Source organism: Pleurodeles waltl, chromosome 8 (assembly GCF_031143425.1).
Source record: "Pleurodeles waltl isolate 20211129_DDA chromosome 8, aPleWal1.hap1.20221129, whole genome shotgun sequence".
Taxonomy (NCBI): Eukaryota; Metazoa; Chordata; class Amphibia; order Caudata; family Salamandridae; genus Pleurodeles; species Pleurodeles waltl.
In genome coordinates, this window is record NC_090447.1 from 298,792,475 (window position 1) to 298,811,897 (window position 19,423).

The following is a 19,423-nucleotide window of genomic DNA, read 5'->3' on the forward strand; positions in this document are numbered from 1 at the left end:
GTTTGAGATGGCCCGAACTGTGAGCCACTATTTGTCTTTGTTTCACTGTTTGGGAGCAATACACAAAGACTAACGTGAAGTTACACCTATTCATGTGGCACAGGATACAGGCACCAAATTGTTGGGACAAGAAAATGCCAACTTTCTAAAAGTGGCATTTTCAAAATTAAGGGGGTCATTATGATCCCCTGTGCCATCCCGGCGTCGGGTGAACAGACCGCCACCGGGATGGCTGTCTGAACCGCCATATAAACAACACATGGAGGGCCGCCTCCTCCACCGCCAGGCTGCTGCCAACAGGAAGCCTGACGGTGAAGTGAATCATTACCCGACAGGGCAGCGCTGCTGCCCCTCACATAATGATCCCTTCTTGCACCAGCCTTTCCCTGGCGGGTTCCCCTGCCAGAAAAAGGCTGGCGGAAGGGGTGCCCCTGCACTGCCCATGCACTTAGCATGGGCAGTGCCCTGTGCAGTGCCCCATCGCGCAGATCACTGCCCGATTTACGGGCAGTGATCTGGCCAACGGATGCAGCTGCACCCACCACACAGAGGCATTGATGGCAGCTCCATGTGGAGCCACCGGCAATGTCCCGGCCATGCATTCTGCTGGGCCGGCGGGTGGAAGCAATGTTTCCGCCTGCCAGCCCAGCAGAATGTTCTTTATGCGGCCGGCGGGGTCGCAGGAGGGCTGGCTGTCAGTGGAATGACCGCCAGCATGAACACAGTGGTTTGTTTGCAAACCCAGTGAAGTTTGTATCTAAGTAAAGCCCAAAAACATCATATCATCCTCACCACATTTAACTGGGTTTTGTGTTTCAACTGTTAGTCTCCTAACATAATTGTGACTTTCATTCCTTGTATAATATGTTAAATTGTGTCATCAACAATCCTAATTTGGGAGGAGAAACCAATGGCCTTGTTTCAAGTTTGACAGGTTGAATACACAATCACAAATGTGATCCTACCTCCTATATGACAAGTGCAATAGAGGCTATGGCACATGTAATGTTCCTGTTTGGATATCTGCCACATTTTGACAGAGTATCCCATTGGCCAAATGTAAATAAGGCCCAAGTTTGAACATTTGTCTTCCTACTAATATTTTTAAACTATATGCTGTTGGAAAATGAGTTATTGGTAAGGGCAGGTAAGTACCTACACTTAGCAACAGGCCACTAACCTCCACTTAGGTCCGGTTAGGTCTCAGTAAATTAAAGCTAGCTCAACCCTTGGTAGCTTGGCAACGAGGAACAAGACTTAACTTAGGAGACAAAGCGTAAAGCATTCAAATATCACAGAACAGTAATTAAATAAAACAAAAGAAACAGTTTAAAAATCCAAAATCAACTTATAAACACAGGAAATATTTTTAGCTTTAAAATGGCACCAAAATGAATAGAATCGGATAAGGGGAACCGGAGATATGAATTTTTAAAGAATTATTGCTTTCTAGCGCATAGAAACAAAAAGCGCCCATCTGGTCATCTGGTCGCACCTCGACCGGCGCAAAGTCAAAGTTCAAGGCCGACCATGATGGAGCCTGGCTCGGCTACAGCCCGCGGGAGGCCTCAGTCAAAAGTTTACCTCAGGATTTAGTCGTTTTTCTGGAGATTTTCTTCAGCGGGACGAACCTGCCAGTCCAATCTGAGCCCCTGGAACTCTTCCTCGGATGCGCTTCGCGGGAGCCCTCTGTGAAGATTTTTACCTTCGGACTTAGTCGTTTTTCAGAGGTGAAAATCCTTTGACCTAGGCAAACCTGAATCTTGATCCAACATCCTTGGAGCCCTCACAGATACACTGCCTGGGAGTTACCGGTCAACTTCCCACATTTTGGAGATTTTCTTCACCGGGACGAACCTGCAAGTCAGGGTGGGTCGCGGTTGTGGCAAGCCGGCTAGAGTTGCCATGGCGGGTCGGTCCCTCTATGGAGCTTTTTTCCAAAAGTTCTTCAAACGTCTCCAAACTTCTGGATCTTCTTCCAGATGTTCTTTTAAGGTTCTTTTGAGGTCCATAGTTCACCCCAAGGTTCCAGAAGCTCTGAGATGCTCCTTGAGGGTGCAGACTACAACTCCCAGATTGCACCCTGCGCAAACTCCTTTTTGGCCACTGGACAGTGGTCAGCTGGTTCGTTTCTTCAGGAGTTGGTGCAGGGGACACTGGTTAGCAAGTTTTCACCTGTAGCAAACAGGGAGTCCCTCCTTGAACCAGTTGAAGCCAGGCAAAGCCCAAGTGTGCAGCTGGTGCAGTCCACCATAGTGTAGTGTCCAGGTGCAGGCCAGGGGTCCAGCAGGCAGTCCTTCTTCTTCTGTAGTTCTTCCTTGTTGGAACCTGATTGGGATCTTGTAGGGAACTGAGGTGTGGGTGCAGGTCTGCCAGTTTTATCCTTGCTCCTGAGTGAAAAACAGGGGGGTCCTGGTTCTCCAATCAGGGGCAGGGTCTTTCCCTGTGATGACCACTTCCTGGGAAATGTGGCAAAAATCAGTCCTAGGGAGCAACATTCCTCAAAAATCCATCATGGCTGAGAGAGATTTTTGGAGGTTACATCTGGCTGACTCCACCCACTGGTGTGGCTAAAAATCCTAAACACACCCCTCTCCTGCTCTCTCCTAATCTAATCAAGGGGGCACCTAATTGTCTGGGTTTACAATATGTGAGGGTGTTACTGGGTTGCTCCAAATGTCATTCCCTGCCTTTGAAGACCAGTTTGGCAGCCCTCCCTGCTTCCCCATCTGCTGAGGGAAGATCTCCTCCCACAAGCAAATCTCTTTCTGTTGAGCCAGGCCACTTCCCACCTCATCAAGGCAGCCTGGCCAAGCTGCCAGAGGCTGGCCAATCAGAGCAAATCAGCAAAAACACTGCAGGGCTGAAGTTGGCAACTTTTCAGGTAAAGTTTAAAACTCTTTACCTGAACAAGTTATATTAAATCCCACAACTAGAAGCTGTGGGATTTATTATAACAATTAATTTTATACCAAACTTGTGGTATCTGTTACTTAAGGGGACTTTTAAAATTAAATAAAGTCTCCCCATTCTAGCCTATGGAGGCCATTCACTACAATGAGGGGAAAACAAATTTTCACTGTTTTACCTCACCAAGGCTTATACAACTATTTTCATAAAGTCCCTGCTTATAGTTACATGGCACCCAGCCCTAGGGGCACATAGGGCACACTTTAGGGGTGACTTATATGTAAAAATAAGGTAGTTTAAGGCTTTGGAACTACTTTTAATTCCAAAGTCGAATTTGCATGTAACTTTAGTTTAAAAGCAGCCAGCAAGGCAGGCCTGCCTCTAAAATGACACTGGGCACCTCAGCAGTGCACGATGGGGTCCCTAAACCTACATGCCCTACCATATACTAGGGACTTATAGGTAGGATAACTTAGCCAATTATAATTAGCCTAATTTGCATACTGATTTTACACAGAACACAGGCCCTGGGACTGGTTTGCAGTACCCAGGGCATCATCAGATTCAGGAAACCCCCAGCAAAAAGTGAAAAATGGGGGCAAAAAGTTAGGGGGCCTCTGCAATCAGCCCTGTTTTCTCACATATGCACTATAGTAATATTTGTAGCTCCCATTTTCTTTAGAATTGTGGAATTATTAGATGATCAATGTTGGGATAAATAAGGGAACAAATATCTAAAGCTGGCAAGAAGTGTGTCAAGTTGAGTCTCAATTGGTCAGAGCTAACATGACACATCCTTTATCAGTAGAGTGAATTAGAATGAATATTAGATGTCTGTTTAGAAGAAACATCTGACTTAACAATACAACTAGGTCAACTGATCAGGAATAATGCTAAAAAAAAGGTGATGAATGGAATGCTTTAATGAATCTCGGCCACAGAAAATCACTCTGGGCCGCTTCCCAATTCTTAGTTTTTTTGCTCCCCATCCCACCCTAGTTTGGACCCATCTTTATGCAAATTAGTTTTGACATTGCTCCCCATGCGAACAGTCCATTCTGAACTGCCAGTCCAAGTCCTCCCTGTACTGGTAACAAGCACCATGGGACTGGTTTCGGGGTATCATCCCTCATCAGCCAGGCTAACTTGAATCCAGAGGCACAGTGAAGCCGGGACCCACGTCTGGTGATTCTCAGCGCATTAGGATGGCAAATGGAAATACAACAAGGTGATGGATGGAATTCTTGAATTAATCTCAGCTATTGGCAATCACTCCAGACACATTGCACTAAGTTTATTAAATTATCATTTTCTCAAGGCATCTGTGCTTGGAATGGGAAATAAAACACATAGCATTCCACAAAGTTTAGCTCATTTTATAGAGACAAGGTTATCAGAGTCCTTTCCCTATTACTAGCTTCTGCATACACAGTAAGCATATTTGTATCTCCTACCTGGTCACCTTTATGGCATGGGTCACTTGACATGGGTGCTAACTGCGAATTGCTTTGCGACCGCGTTCGCGGTCACAAAGCAATTCTGCATCGCAGTGCGAATTGCAAATAGGAAGGGAACACCCCTTCCTATTTGCGAGTTGCATTCTCATTTTGCGAGTCGGTACCGACTCGCAAAATGGGAATGTGCATCGCGATGTGCATTTTGCATGGCACAAACTGCGAATTTCGCAGTTTGCGCTATGCAAAACGATTTCTACATCTGGCCCTAAGTGTGGTCCCAAAGAATCAATTTAGTCATGTAACTGTGCATCCACTGTTTGTGCACAACTTCTGTACTTCTCATGCAGAGGGGATTAGAAGCCACCTGTGATTCTGGGCAATTGTTTTCAACTTCAGCTCCTTTTTAGCCACTGACAACTGGGAGATAGAGTCCGCATAGTGGAGCCCTTCAGAGAGAAGCACTCAATTCCCAGTGTAGCAGTGTATATATCTATTTTAACGTTTTAGTGAAACAAATTGTCAAAATACCTAAGTGCATATTTATATGTAATTGTATTTTCTATGGCCTTGCTAATTGAATGTGCTAGACCAGCGGTTCAACAATAACCTAGTAGGGCCAGATTGTGGATACACACAAAGATGACAGGGCCAATACTCCCAAATAGTTTAAAGCTAAAGCAATAACTATGAGTAGCAATACACCCCATCGTTTTTCATCCAGTGCGCCACTCTAGACAGTGGGCTGTCATTTGAATATCACTACTGACCCTGTTTCTTATGGGAGCACTCTATCCCAACGTGCAAGGGGGGGCTCCCTCGAGAAGGGAACACAAGCAACCCCAGACTGGTTTCAGCCCTGATAGGTTTTGTCATTGAGATACAGTTTGGATCATCTGGCACGGCCAGGAACGATACAAAATGGCCATGTGAAAAATTCCCGTTTTCCTCCATGTGTGCCAAAACATGGTTTCTCTATGCTATCCAAATGATCAAAGTCTGATAGAATTTTAATATTATTTACAATAAGGAATGCGTTTCAGATGTCCTACCATGCATTGCTGCATTGTGTAAACAAAGGTTGGTAGTCTGATAGGATGGCATCAGAAAACTTATTTCAAAAACGTATGACCCTGAAAGCCTCAAACCATTAAATCTATCTTCTGTCCAAAATATAACAATAATAAACCTTATAAAAGTATGTACAGGTACATTCTGTTCACTGTGAGACAGAATGAGTTGGGTCTGCAGAAAAGTACCGCCTCATGCATGTGGCTCTCGTAGGCAGTAACCTCAGAAGTATTGTAGGTAGACTGCTGATGACAACGAAAAACAAAATATTTTTCAGGAGGAAGATAAAAAAATAAAAAATGTAGCCCGTTTAAAAAGCAAGGACAGTTATGTTGGCTCTGTTAAAACCCCCACTCTCTGTCATCTCCGTGGTGTTTGTTTACCAGTGATAACCTACAATTTTGGTGCTTGCTGATGTTTCTAGTTATCATGTTTTTTAAAAAAAAGAAAATCCCCAACGAGTTGATCCCGATTTCTGTTGCATTGAGGATTGTTTGTGGATACATAATTGTTACCACTAGAAGCATGTTTTCGACCAGCCTTTCTAGAATTACCTTTTGAAGTAAAGATTGCCTCTAATGGGTTTGTTTATTTAGCTACAGTGGTACGCAACAAAAACATTTGCATTTGTCATAACGAGTACCCTAGTATTTTGAAAATTTTAGAGGGAATGACCATCTTTCACATGCTACCTGTTTAAAGGTGAGGTAGGTCCAGCAGATTTGATTTAAAATTATGTCACAGGATTTACCAGTAATCTTCATTACCCTTGGTCCGGTTGCTCTCGTCCCATTCATGACATATAGATGTCAACATATGTCATGAATGGGACGAGGACTCAGAGTCCAGGGGGTATTCCAGCGGTGCTTGTTAAACACTAGTCATTTTACATAAAGGTCGGTACTTTAATAAATTACTTCAGTAATTATTCTGACTCCTAAATAGGGTATGTAACTGTATTCTACAACTATGAGTGGTTGCACTGATAGAGATCAACAGCTTATATACCTGCTCACTAAGGGCCTGATTACGACCTTGGCAAGGGCCTGATTAGGATCTTGGAGGCGGGGATTACTCCGTCACAAATGTGACGGATATCCTGTGTGCCATTTTATAAGTTCCATGGTTTATAATGGAACATGTAATACAGCAGGTGGGATGTCCGTAATGTTTGTGACAGAATAATCCCCTCCGCCAAGGTCATAATCAGGCCCTAAATCATGGCTGCCATAATATGAAAATGTAACTGTTTAGTCTTGCAGTTCTCTGTCTGGATTTTGACATGTGCAACAGGTCATTTGTCAGCTGACATTCGTTTCTACAAAATATTATGGTCCACAAATGGTGTATCGGTACAGAAAGTATGTACATGCTTTGATCAATTTTCAAGAGTGATATTGAATGATTGTTTCCAATTTCCAATATCAATGTTTTTTTCAAGGTAGTAAATGTGTTAGGGAAGGTCCATAATAGATCTTACACACAAATATTCATGCATTTAGTGTTGTGATATACTGCTATTGAATAGTGCATTCCTTTATTCGAGGAGGCATACATTAGCAACATGCTAGAGAAAATTATGCATTCATTAATGGGCCCCTCTTACAATGATAAACTAGTATAGGACATAGGGCCAGATTGGCGTGCTCCTCCGCCACCTAACAACACCATGGTTGCACTGTATTTACAATACTGCACACCATGACGCACGTTAGGACAATATCATCAACATTTTTGATGCTATTGTGGCGCTCTGCTGCACTAGTGTCAAAAGGTTTTACTCAAGTGTAGCAAAGTGTAAGGAGGCCCATTGATTACAATGGGTGCATCATTTTAATGCCTGCATTGAGCAGGTGTTACAAATGTCAGCATAAATGTGGCAGTGAAATCTTGTAGATGTAACAGGCACCATTTTTGCGGGCCTCATAACACCAGAACCCCCCCTTGCATGCATTATGCCTGAGGCATGCATATTGTGGTGCAAAGGGCCACCAAGTGATACAATGCATGCAGTGTACCACTTTGTTAATACAGCACATTGAAAATTGTCTCCTTAAGCCACATTAGCGTAAAAAAAAGACCCTAATTTGGTGCAAGGAGGCACTAGGACCTTGTAAATCTGGCCCATATTGTGTGACAATGATGCAAACTGTGATGTGCTCTGAAGGAGATCCCTAGATCTATCTCCATTGCAGTTAGGAGACATGCTGACTAATAGTGGTCCTGCTGGGGCATAGATTGTTGTTATGTGAACATAATTTTCCTGGCACAACACAAGCAATCACACCCACATTCAGAGGTCCTGCAGTCTGATATCGCTCCATATGGATTGTCCATCTCTCCCAATAAACGTACAAAAATCACGTGGATGAAAATGAATATCTATAATATCTGTTGGCACTCTAATCCTTGGAGTGTTCTAGGAGTTATCTTTTTACTTGTGTGAAGCACAGGAGATTGAACTTGGAGCGTAAGACAGATGCCACAACAAGTAGTATCAGCAAATCTTTTCGCTACTTTTTCAGCAGTTTGTCTATTTATTGGTTTTCCAGTAGATAAAACAACAGCAGGAAATTATTTTAATTGTTACGATCTCTCTATTTAATGTTTGTTAGCAAAGTATTTCAACATCCATAGTGATATTGCTAGGTGAGCCTGGCGTGGGAGCATTCAGAGTGAAACTGTCTTGTGCGACTTTTTGAGTTTGCTTAAAAAAATTGGATTGGATTTGCTATTTATGATTAATGGTAAATGGTTTTACCGCGCTTCGTGCATAGACTGCTAAGGATGTTTGTCATACACTAACTAAATTTCAAGCACATGTCGTCTGTCTTTACAGCATCTTAGGTCAGTAGAAGCTGTACACCTCTCAAACAAATTGTTCAAATCATCTTAAAAATTGTTTTTCTTAGCTCTGAATCAATAGTGATAAAGTGTCTCTCTACACTCACCGAATCCGATCATTTGTCTAATCTGTCTCTGTCTGTTCTCTTCTCCTTCTGCAATCTTACCTATGTGGCAGTGGCTGCTACCAAGAGCAAAGTAAAAGGTGAGCTACCGTTTTCATTCTTAAAAGCATAAAATGAAAAAATCTGCAAAATGGAGCAAGGATGAAAATGGTATTTTATTAAGAAGAGATCATGTCATCCTAGGAACTGTCATTAATCATCCGCATCGCGCATCGCTTCCGTCACCTTCCCTGTGCATGCCAGTATAAAACACTTCTTACGTCCTATAGATTGCGCAAAACTCATTAAAAAAGCGAATCCATACAGTCCAGCCCGTTGAGGAGGCTGCATTACTTGAAATACAGCGGTGTGTTTATCAGTGAGTGTCTATCTTAATAGCAGATATTTTGTGTCACGAATGTTATCCACGAATTAATAAAACTTTTTTGATAATAGACTCCATAATTTGCTCATTAGTTACACACATTCACCACAATTGCGGAATCTTGGAGTAAAACAAATGTCCAGTGCAAACCTTTTCTAATGTCACCGAATTTTTGAAGTGGGAGTTGAAATGATTGAAAACGTCGTGTCCCACAAGTAAAGTGTGTTTTTTTCACGATAAGTTCATTGGTTAGTGAAACAGTGTGCCTGAAGAAGCAGATAATGTGACATAATGTGACTGTGGGGCAGTTCTTTTTTATTTATATAAGGTGGATTATTTTTGTTGTTCTACATGTTGCTTTGTTAAAACAAATCATCTACCGTTCTCAGACACCCGAGTACGAGTCAAAACATGGATTCAAGGACTTCATCACTAATCGAGCTGATTGGCACTTTTCTGAAAAGTGGTTGTTTTTAAGGACAACACTACTCGGTGACAGCTAGAGTAGGATGAGCTCAGCTGATGTCCTGTGTTTTTAGCTACATGGAAGTGATAGGGATATGTCTGCCATAGCGAACAGCTTAAAATGTGTACATTTTAGCCTTTGTGCTTTGGAAACATGACCATGGCATTCAATATGCTTGAAATGGAACAAGGTAAAATCAACGACATTTATCAACACTTCCCCAAAATAACTAAGCAGCATTGCGATCAATTTAATTCCTTTTACTTGCCCACTTTAAATGTTCCACCTTAAGCAATTTCAAGCCACTCTCACCGACTCTGTTCAGAATGCATTGGCAACAGCCCAATCGGGGTCCCATCAGATATCTGTCCACTCCGGATTATGGTATCATTAACCCTTCTGCCTTGCCAATTTGCTCATTATTTATCATATCCATTTCTACTGGAAATGTCCTTTTGCTTAGAAAGCAGCTGTGGCCAACCCCATTAAAACAATTGGTCACCTATGGGCCTTACTAGCTACCTCCCATTTCTTTTCTCCCTTTATTAGACAAGTTGTTTGAAGGTCACATCAACATCCAAACCAGTGAACATCTTGAATTTGACAAGCTGTTTGGTCCGTCTCAATTGGGTTTTTTGACCTATGCATAGTACCAAGACCACATTGATTGCTGCAACCGACATAATTAGATGTTCATTAGACATCCCGTCATTGCTGGTGCTGTTGGACCTCTCTGCAGCTTTTGATGCGGTTTCTCTTCCTAGATTGCTGCAAAGATTCCAGGAGTTTGGAATCTGTGGTACAGCACAAGCTTGGTGCAAGGACTTCCTAAATAATCGATCCCAGATTATCAATCTGGGATCTTATAAATCATGCACCTTTAAACTTGACAAGGGGGTGCCACAGGGCTCTTCTCTGAACCCTAAACTTTTTAACATCTACGTGTTCCCCCATGCTACCCTCGTTAAAAAGTATGGCTTTTAACCATTGTCATATGCTGACGACACACAGCTAATCATTACCTTTGATGAGGATTTGATCAGTGCTAATGGGCACTTCTCAGGAGGTATGACAGCCATTGAAGTTTGGATAACAGAGATTTGTCTCCAGCTAAATGACAACAATACTGAAATTATGCTGTTTGGCAAGGTGCAACAGTTTTGGACATCTGACTGGTGGCACTCTGAACTCTGCCAAGCTCTAACTCCCAAGTGGGTGTTTTCCTCGATCAGGCACTTAATATGAAAGAACAGGTCTCTTCTACCCCCACACCTGCTTCCATATGCTGCATCTGTTATGAAGAGCTTTTCCCCTCCTTCCACAAGCGGTGAGGAAAACATTAGACCAAGCTTTGTTCTTGTGCCCTTGGACTATTGCAATGCTCTACTGGCTTCTATAAACGAGAATGGTCTACATAAATTGCTAGTCATTTAAAACACAGCAGCCCATCTTAGTCAAAAATCTTCCAGTCAGGACATCGTCTGCCCCATGGCTGTTGATTCGTAAATGAATAATTTTCAAGGTATGTTGCCTAACACATAGGTTCTTGCATGGAAGAAGCCCGACCTACCTTTCCACAAAACTTGTCCAATATTGCCCAAGCAGATCTTTAAGATCCAGTGATAAAGGGGGTTATTCTAACTTTGGAGGAGGTGTTAATCCGTCCCAAAAGTGACGGAAAAGTGACGGATTTACCACCAGCCGTATTACGAGTCCATTATATCCTATGGAACTCGTAATACGGCTGGTGGTATATCCGTCACTTTACCGTCACTTTTGGGACGGATTAACACTCCTCCAAAGTTAGAATAACCCCCAAAATCTTGCTCGCACTACCATAGATCAGTAAGTCCAGTTCTGGAGGCAGACCTTTCTCTTACCTTGCCCCCACGCTTTGGAATATGTTTCCACTTCATTTACTCCAATGTGTTGGCCGCTATAAATTCGGAAAACCTTTAAAAATGTCATTATTACTGGCTTAATACAGTATGTTTAGGGTTTATAAACCTTGCTGCACCGAGATACCCCTTTTGGGGTAATTCATGTGCATTACAAATTAAATTAACATAGCATAAAACATAAAAGACCTTCTAACTGGTGTGCTTTCAAACACAGAGTAGACTTATAATACTTTGGCAGATATGCCTCTATTTTTGGATGCTGTGCGCTAGACCCTCACTTCATAAACCATTAAAAGATGTTATTTCTGCTGATGGCTTCCCCAGAATCCTGTCCTGAAAACGATCGAGGAAAGGAGCAATGGAGTCTGTCAAACTATTTTAGACTTTCTCTTTACCTGGGCATCTTGTGAAACATACAAGTGATTTTTCTTAATAAGTTGCTGATATCAAGCAGACATAAAAAAATGTCATTGCAAAGCTCTTGTAGAGGCAAAGAGATAAAAATGTGTCATTACAAAGCTCTTGTAGAGCGGACGATGTACTTGTAAATGCTCAAAAGTGGCAGTAACATAACATTTCAGGCCTTGTGCCATGCACCAAATATATCTACCAGCTATGAGAGAAAGAACCTGGCAGTAGGATTAGCTTTCTGTTCTCAAATCAACATATTGTTGTAAAATATAAAATGTTATACATTTATTATTATATTCTAACATAGTATAAGCAATTCATACTACATTTCACAGCATTTAGTTGTTTTATTTTTACATGAGAAACATACTGTTTAGTTACTCATAGATTGCATGTAACAATGTATGTACACAGGGAAATATCTCTCTTAATAGTCACATGATCTCTTCAATATGTTTTACCATACTGCACATATGTAGACCCTTCCATTCTAGCTTTGTGTTGTAATTCTTTATTCGAGAAAAAAGTGAAACATCATATACAACCACATATTAGAATAGTCCATCCTGGTGATACAAAAATAGCTAAACAACCATACATGGATACATTAGAGAGTATAAGTGATCAGGGACACTTTCCAAATTCAATGTCGAAGAACCGGGTCTGGTACCAATTGTCCTTGGCCAGACCAGTTGGTGCCCCCTAGCAAACTTCCCTGTAGAGGGGCAACATTTGGCAAGGGACCATAGGGAAGACTAAGAGGAAGACTGAGAGCAAGGACGATAGCCTAAATGCAGATGCAAGAGCAAATGCAGATGACTGTGGGGCGGAGGGGGGAGTTCAACATGGGTGGAAGGACAGGAGTAGGGGGGGTCAACCGATGCATATGTAATTTTGATCATGGATATGGATGCGATTATGGACAGTAGAGGATATAAGTACTGCGTGTGGGGGCCACCACGCAAGCACTTGGGCCCATATTTATACTTTTTTAGTGCCGCGTTTGCGCCATTTTTTTACGCAAAAATGACGCAAACTTACAAAATACGATTGTATTTTGCAAGTTTGCGCCACTTTTGCGTTAAAAAATGACGCAAATGCGGCGTTAAAAAAAAGTATAAATATGGGCCTTAGTTTTTAAAATGTGCATGGTGCTACACTAAACACCCTGTAATCAAATAAAGGAAAATCAGTTATAAAAGACAATAACATTTCCTCAAGCTGGGAAACATAAATATAGTAAGATTTAAAGGAGAACAGAGAGTGAGTTTAAATATATTTTGTGTGTGAATGAATTTCACAGAAAATGTAATTCATAATCTTCTCCAGTGTTCTAACATTAAGGAATATAGGCCCTCATTCTGATTTTGGCGGGCCAAAATCAGGCCGCCGAAAGACCGCTGCGGCCATTCTGGCTTTCCCGCAGGGCCGGCGCACGCCCGCCAAAGGAGCGCCCGCCGGCCCAGCGGAAAAGGCCCTGCAACAATGAAGCCGGCTCCGAATGGAGCCGGCGGAGTTGCAGGGGTGCGACGGGTGCAGTTGCACCCGTCGCGATTTTCACTGTCTGCAATGCAGACAGTGAAAATCTTTATGGGGCCCTGTTAGGGGGCCCCTGCACTGCCCATGCCAGTGACATGGGCAGTGCTGGGGCCCCCAGGGGCCCCACGACACCCGTTCCCGCCATCCTGTTCCTGGTGGTAAAAACCGCCAGAAACAGGGTGGCGGGAAGGGGGTCGGAATCTCCATGGCGGCGCTGCTTGCAGCGCCGCCATGGAGATTCAGCCCATGCAGGGGAAATCCGGCGGGAAACCGCCGGATTCCCTTTTCTGACCGCGGCTTTACCGCCGCGGTCAGAATGGGCTGGGAAGCACCGCCAGCCTGTTGGCGGTGCTTCCGTGGTCCCCGGCCCTGGCGGTCTTGGACCGCCAGGGTCGGAATGACCCCCATAATGTTTGGTAACCGTAACAACAAATGGCACTACAAAGTTAGAGACAAATTTGAAAAGAGGAAATACTTCTATTGCTTTCTTCTGATTTTATTTTACATAAGGTGCAGCATATAATAGAGGATCCTTGTGGCCAGTTGTTTAGGGACTGCATGCTTAGTTCACCTGCTGGGTTTATTATACCCAGGCCTGTTTGTTTCAAATCATTAACACACTGGCAATGAATCAACTATGCAAGCTTTTCTACATTTTAATTTTCCTGAAGTACTGAATAATTGAACATTTACCTTAGTGAGTATAGCTTCCTCTGGTGAGTGGATCCATGAAATAGCTAATATATCTGAAGGATTTCGGGCCCACCGTGCATCAAGCCTACCTGATGCAGAAATTTGAGAAATCCATATCCTATGCTTGTACCCAAATTTAAGTTTGCAAATTGACTGAATTAATGCATGGACAGTCAAACATCAGAAGAAATTTGTTTGGTAAGACAACACAACTATGAAAGAAGATTTTATTACACTTGGTAAACTATCATCAGCAATTAATGGTGAGAACAAATCAGGAGGAAATGTTATGATTGTTATTCTCTTCAAAACAGCAAAACTAATTTTGTCATTTGGATGCTAACAACAATACAATTATACAGAAGATGTCTCATGTTGATCCTTTTCTGATGGATACAACTACCTGTGGATTCCTCACCTCATGAATACTCCCATGGCGCCAGCATTCGACGGAAATCTTCTTACTAGTCTCTGCACGTCGACGAGGACGTCACTGTCTCGCACGCGACGCCGTCTGACGTCATACAGGCAATAAGAGGTCCTCGACGACGTGCGGACGTCAGTTCCCTTTTTTCCGTGCATTCGAAACGGTTATCTTCGAGGGAGCAACTGTTACTCTTGCGGTTACAGTGTATATCTTGCTGCGTACTCTTTCTCTGTGGAAATAATGTCGCAGAGAAAGTCTGGATTTAAGCCTTGTCGTGAGTGCGGAGGCAAGATGTCGGTGACGGATCCTCATTCCGATTGCCTTTGGTGTTTGAGCTCCGACCACGACGTCTCGACTTGTGATTCATGTCAGCACATGAATCCGAAGGCCCTTAAAGAACGTGAGGCGAAGCTGTTTATGGCCAAGTCAAAGGAGAAGCATCACAAGAAGTCTTCTCCAAGACATCGGCGTCATCGAGACTCCCGGCGCCGTAGAGAATCTCGGCGTCATTCAAGGGAGGCTCGTTCCAGGTCTCCGGATCGGCGCCGAAAGACATGGGAGGTCAGCCCCACGGTGACGCCGCATCCTTCGACGCCGTTGCTCTCTCCGGCGTCACCAACTTCGCCTGGACAGGCGTCGGTGATTGAGGTATTGGAGCCTCAAGTGTTTTCTCCGGCGCAGACGCCGAGGCCGGCGTCGGGGTCGCCTCCGAGACAGGCACCCCAGTATCCGGCTTTTCCCACCCCTGGAGCCGATAGTTCCGCATTCTTGAATGCGATGTATGCCATCTTCCAACAGATGGCTCCAGGGAGTGCTCCGGCTGGGCCTTTGGCCTTTTCTTTGGGTGATCCTGCGCCTCTTCGGCCGGCACCCTTTATGCCCTTTCTCCCGTTTGGGAACGTGGGCTCGGCGCCAGTGTCGGCGCCGGTGGCCGCTCCGGTGTCTTCGGAGGGATTGGCCCCAGGGATCTCCATCCCGTCGACGTCGAGATTTCGGCCTGTGACTCCGGTGGGTCCATCTGTTTCAGCTGCTCTTCAGTCTTCGGCGGAGGCATTGTCGACTCCGCGGATTGAGCAACGACTGCATTCAAGGAGGCGTGCTCTCCGGGTACTAGAAGAGCAGGAGTACCAACGAGCCCTAGAGGAAGGAGAGCTAGAGGACTCGGGTGATGGGCTGCGTGGACTGGAGTCGGCCAGTGGGCTGGACACTTCCCCTGAGTGGGACCTTTCGTCCCCGGGGGAATATACTGAGGAAGCTGCTTCCTTTCATACAGTGGTACGGAAGGCAGCTAGTTTTTTGGACCTGCCTTTGCCGGTGGTGGAGGCGAAACAAAACCTTTTGACGGAGGTGTTGCATCCGGCCTCAGCCGCGGCGGAGCCTCTGTTACCTTTTAATGACGCTCTGCTGGATCCGGTTTTAGAGGTGTGGAAGAGGCCGGCATCTTCCCCAGCAGTTCACAGAGCCGTGGCCAGGAGGTATCGGACGGCTCCAACTGATCCTGGTTTCCTATCTAGGCACCCTACGCCGGAGAGCTTGGTAGTGCAGGCCTCCTGTTCGTCCAAGTCGGCGCCTGGTTCTTTCCCGACGGTGCCTGGGGACAGAGACTCAAAAAAGCTAGAGGCGCAGTCGAAGAAGATTTTTTCGTCCTGCAGTCTGGCGTTAAAAGCCACTACTGCGACCTGTATCCTGGGGAGGTATATTCATGCTCTGATGGATGACATCTCCTCTTCGTTTACAGAGCTTCCCCAGGGTCTTTTGGATCTTGTCTCTGATGCCCAGGCTGCTGCGACCCAAATTATCCAGACGGGACTGGATACCACCGACTCGGTAGCCAGAGCAATGGGCACAACTGTGGTGGAAAGGAGACAGGCCTGGCTCCGTAACTCGGGCTTTTCGGCAGATGTACAGTCTACATTGTTGGATCTCCCGTTAGATGGGGACAAACTGTTTGGGGCTAAGGCTGATTCGGCCTTGGAACGTTTTAAGGAGAGCAGGGCCACGGCTAAGTCGTTGGGACTTCAAGCTCCTTCTTCCACGGCCTCTTCCAGATTCTTCAGGAGGTTTCGTGGATTTGGGCGTGGCTCTTCCTCCTCTTCCTTTCGGGGAAGATATCAGCAACCTGCCTCTTCCCATCCCTATAGATCTTTTAGGGGGAGGGGTAGGGTCCGCACCAGGGGAGCCTCTCAGCAGCACTCTGCCTCTTCCTCATCCTCTGGCGGGGTGCAGCAGGGGAAGCAGCCTTAGGCTTCCACCATTTCCCACTCACTCCTCTCCTGTAGGGGGAAGATTACAGCATTTTCTCACCAAATGGGAGACTGTTACGTCGGACACTTGGGTTCTCAGTGTTGTGGGAAAAGGCTACACCCTTCCCTTTCGGGAGTTTCCGCCCCTCATCCCGCCCCGCCCTTCGTATTGTTCACAAGAACACCTCCTGTTGCTAGAACAGGAGGTAGAAGTCCTCCTTTTAAAGGGCGCGGTGGAGTTGGTCCCGGAGCAGGAAAGGGGTCAAGGAGTTTACTCAAGGTATTTCCTGATTCCCAAGAAGGATGGTCGTTTGAGACCAATTCTGGACCTGAGGATCTTGAATTGGTTCCTCAAGCAGGAAAAGTTCAAGATGCTGACCCTAGCACAGGTGCTTTTGGCGTTGAACATGGAAGACTGGATGGTGTCTGTCGACTTGCAGGATGCTTACTTTCATATCCCGATACTCAAGTCACACAGGAAGTATCTCCGGTTTGTGGTGGGATCGCAACACTACCAGTTTGCGGTCCTTCCGTTTGGTCTTACTTCAGCACCTCGAGTCTTCACGAAGGTGATGTCGGTGGTTGCGGCAGGGCTCAGAAGGAAGGGGATAGCAGTATTCCCTTACTTGGACGATTGGTTGATCAAAGCCAAGTCCCCGGAGCTTGTGTTGCGTCATCTGCAGTCAACAACCCAGTTGTGGTTCGACCTGGGCTTTTCGGTGAACGAGCCCAAATCTCACCTAGAGCCCTCTCAGCGCCTCCTGTTCATAGGGGCAGTACTGGATACAACATTGGGTCGGGCCTTTCCTCCGCCTCAGCGGATTCAAGATATTCAGGATTTGGTTCCAATGTTTCGAAATGGAGCGGTAGTTCCAGTCCTCAAGGTCCTTCGTCTGCTCGGTCTTTTTGCCTCCTGCATTCTGTTGGTCACGCATGCTCGCTGGCACATGAGGGCTCTTCAGTGGTGCCTCCGAAGGCAGTGGTCTCAACACAGAGGGGATCTAGAGGGTACTGTCAAGATCTCCAGAGATGCTGCTGTGGATTTGAAGTGGTGGATTGCAAGCAACAATCTTTCACAAGGAAAGCCGTTCCAGCAGTCGCCACCAGTGGCCACAGTCATAACGGATGCTTCCACTCTAGGGTGGGGAGCTCATCTGGGGGATCTGGAGATCAAAGGTCTTTGGTCTCCAGATGAACAGATGTTTCACATCAATCTGTTAGAGTTACGGGCTGTACGTCTGGCTCTCAAGGCCTTCCTCCCTTCCCTTCGTGGTCAGTCGGTACAGGTCCTAACGGACAATACTACCACGATGTGGTACATAAACAAGCAGGGAGGAGTGGGGTCGTACCTTCTCTGCAGAGAAGCTCTTCGACTATGGTCCTGGGCAAAGGACCATCGGATTTGCTTGATAGCAAACCATCTGGCCGGAGTCTTGAACGTGCGTGCGGACAGTCTCAGTCGCCACTTCTCGGCAGACCACGAGTGGCGTCTCCATCCAGATCAAGTCCGTTTAATCTTCCAGAAGTGGGGGTTTCCTCGGGTAGATCTGTTCGCCACTCGAGAGAACGCGCATTGTCCGTTGTTCTGCAGCCTTCAGTATCCGATGCAGGAAGCGTTGGGGGACGCGTTTCAAATGACCTGGTGCGGCCAGTTGCTTTACGCGTTTCCTCCCATACCCTTGATTCCTCGAGTATTGAGGAAGATTCGCCAAGACCGGGCTCTAGTAATCTTAATAGCTCCGGATTGGCCAAGGAGGGTGTGGTACTCCGACCTTCTCCAACTCTCAACGTGCCCGCCGCTCCGTCTCCCTTTCAGGGCAGACCTCCTCTCACAGTCGCAGGGGCAGGTTCTACACCCCAACCTCCAGAGTCTGCACCTACATGCCTGGAGATTGAACAGGGCAACCTGAGTTCCTTCTCTCTCCCGCCTGAGGTAGTGGATGTTATATTAGCGGCCAGGCGACACTCCACTAAATCTATCTACGCTAATAGGTGGTCTAAATTTGTTGTGTGGTGTGGAGAGAGGCAGATTGATCCTTTACATGCTCATCTATCGGACGTTTTGTCTTTTGCTCTATCTCTGGCGCAAAAAGGTTGTGCAGTGGCTACCATTAAAGGTTATTTATCGGCCTTGTCAGCCTTCATATGTCTTCCAGACCAACCATCTTTATTTAAATCCCCTATTGTTATCAGATTCTTGAAGGGTCTTCTAAATCAATATCCTCCAAAGCCATTCGTTATGCCGCAATGGGATTTGTCCTTAGTCCTGACTTTCCTTATGGGGTCCCCTTTTGAACCTATGCATTCTTGCCCCTTGAGGTATTTGGTTTTAAAAACAGTCTTCCTGATAGCTATAACATCAGCAAGGAGAGTGAGTGAGTTGCAGGCCTTATCAGTAAAACCCCCTTATACAACTTTTTATGGGGATAAGGTGGTGTTGAGGACCAAGGCTGCTTTCCTCCCGAAGGTTGTTCACCCTTCCATTTGGCTCAGGCAATTACTTTGTCCACGTTCTATCCTCCGCCTCATCCTTCCAAAGAGGAAGAAAGACTGCACCGTCTGGACCCAAAGAGAGCGTTGAGCTTCTTTATCGATAGAACAAAGGATTTCAGGCTGGAGGATCAGCTGTTTATTGGATACGTGGGCAAGAGGAGAGGAAAGGCAGTCCACAAGAGAACACTATCCAGGTGGGTTGTTTGCACAGGAACGCCTACCTTGCATCTCATTAAGGCAAGGTAGGTTTCCACTTCCAAAAAATGAGTTTAACTCCATAAATTTGGCGCTAGACGGGTCTAGCACCCAAGTATAAATATGGAGTTAGTTTTGCACTGAATTAGAGTTAAAAAAAATTGAGGCTAATTCAGTGCAAACAGAGTATAAATATGCCCCTTAGCGTAAAAAAAATGATGCTAATCTGGTCAGAATCATTTATTTTGACTCAAACCTGCCTAATGTGATATTTTTTTTAAGCTAGC

General features: G+C 45.3%; 1 protein-coding gene across 2 annotated transcripts in view; it reads left to right on the plus strand.

Annotated features, from left to right (window-relative positions):
• Positions 1 to 19,423, plus strand: part of CADM2 (cell adhesion molecule 2) — a 1,888,160-nt gene that overhangs the window by 1,051,360 nt on the left and 817,377 nt on the right. For both annotated transcript variants that reach the window (XM_069204145.1, XM_069204144.1), the window contains exon 2: positions 8,458 to 8,484. In XM_069204145.1, coding sequence (XP_069060246.1) covers positions 8,458 to 8,484 — 27 coding nt within the window. The remainder of the gene's footprint in view (positions 1 to 8,457; positions 8,485 to 19,423) is intronic.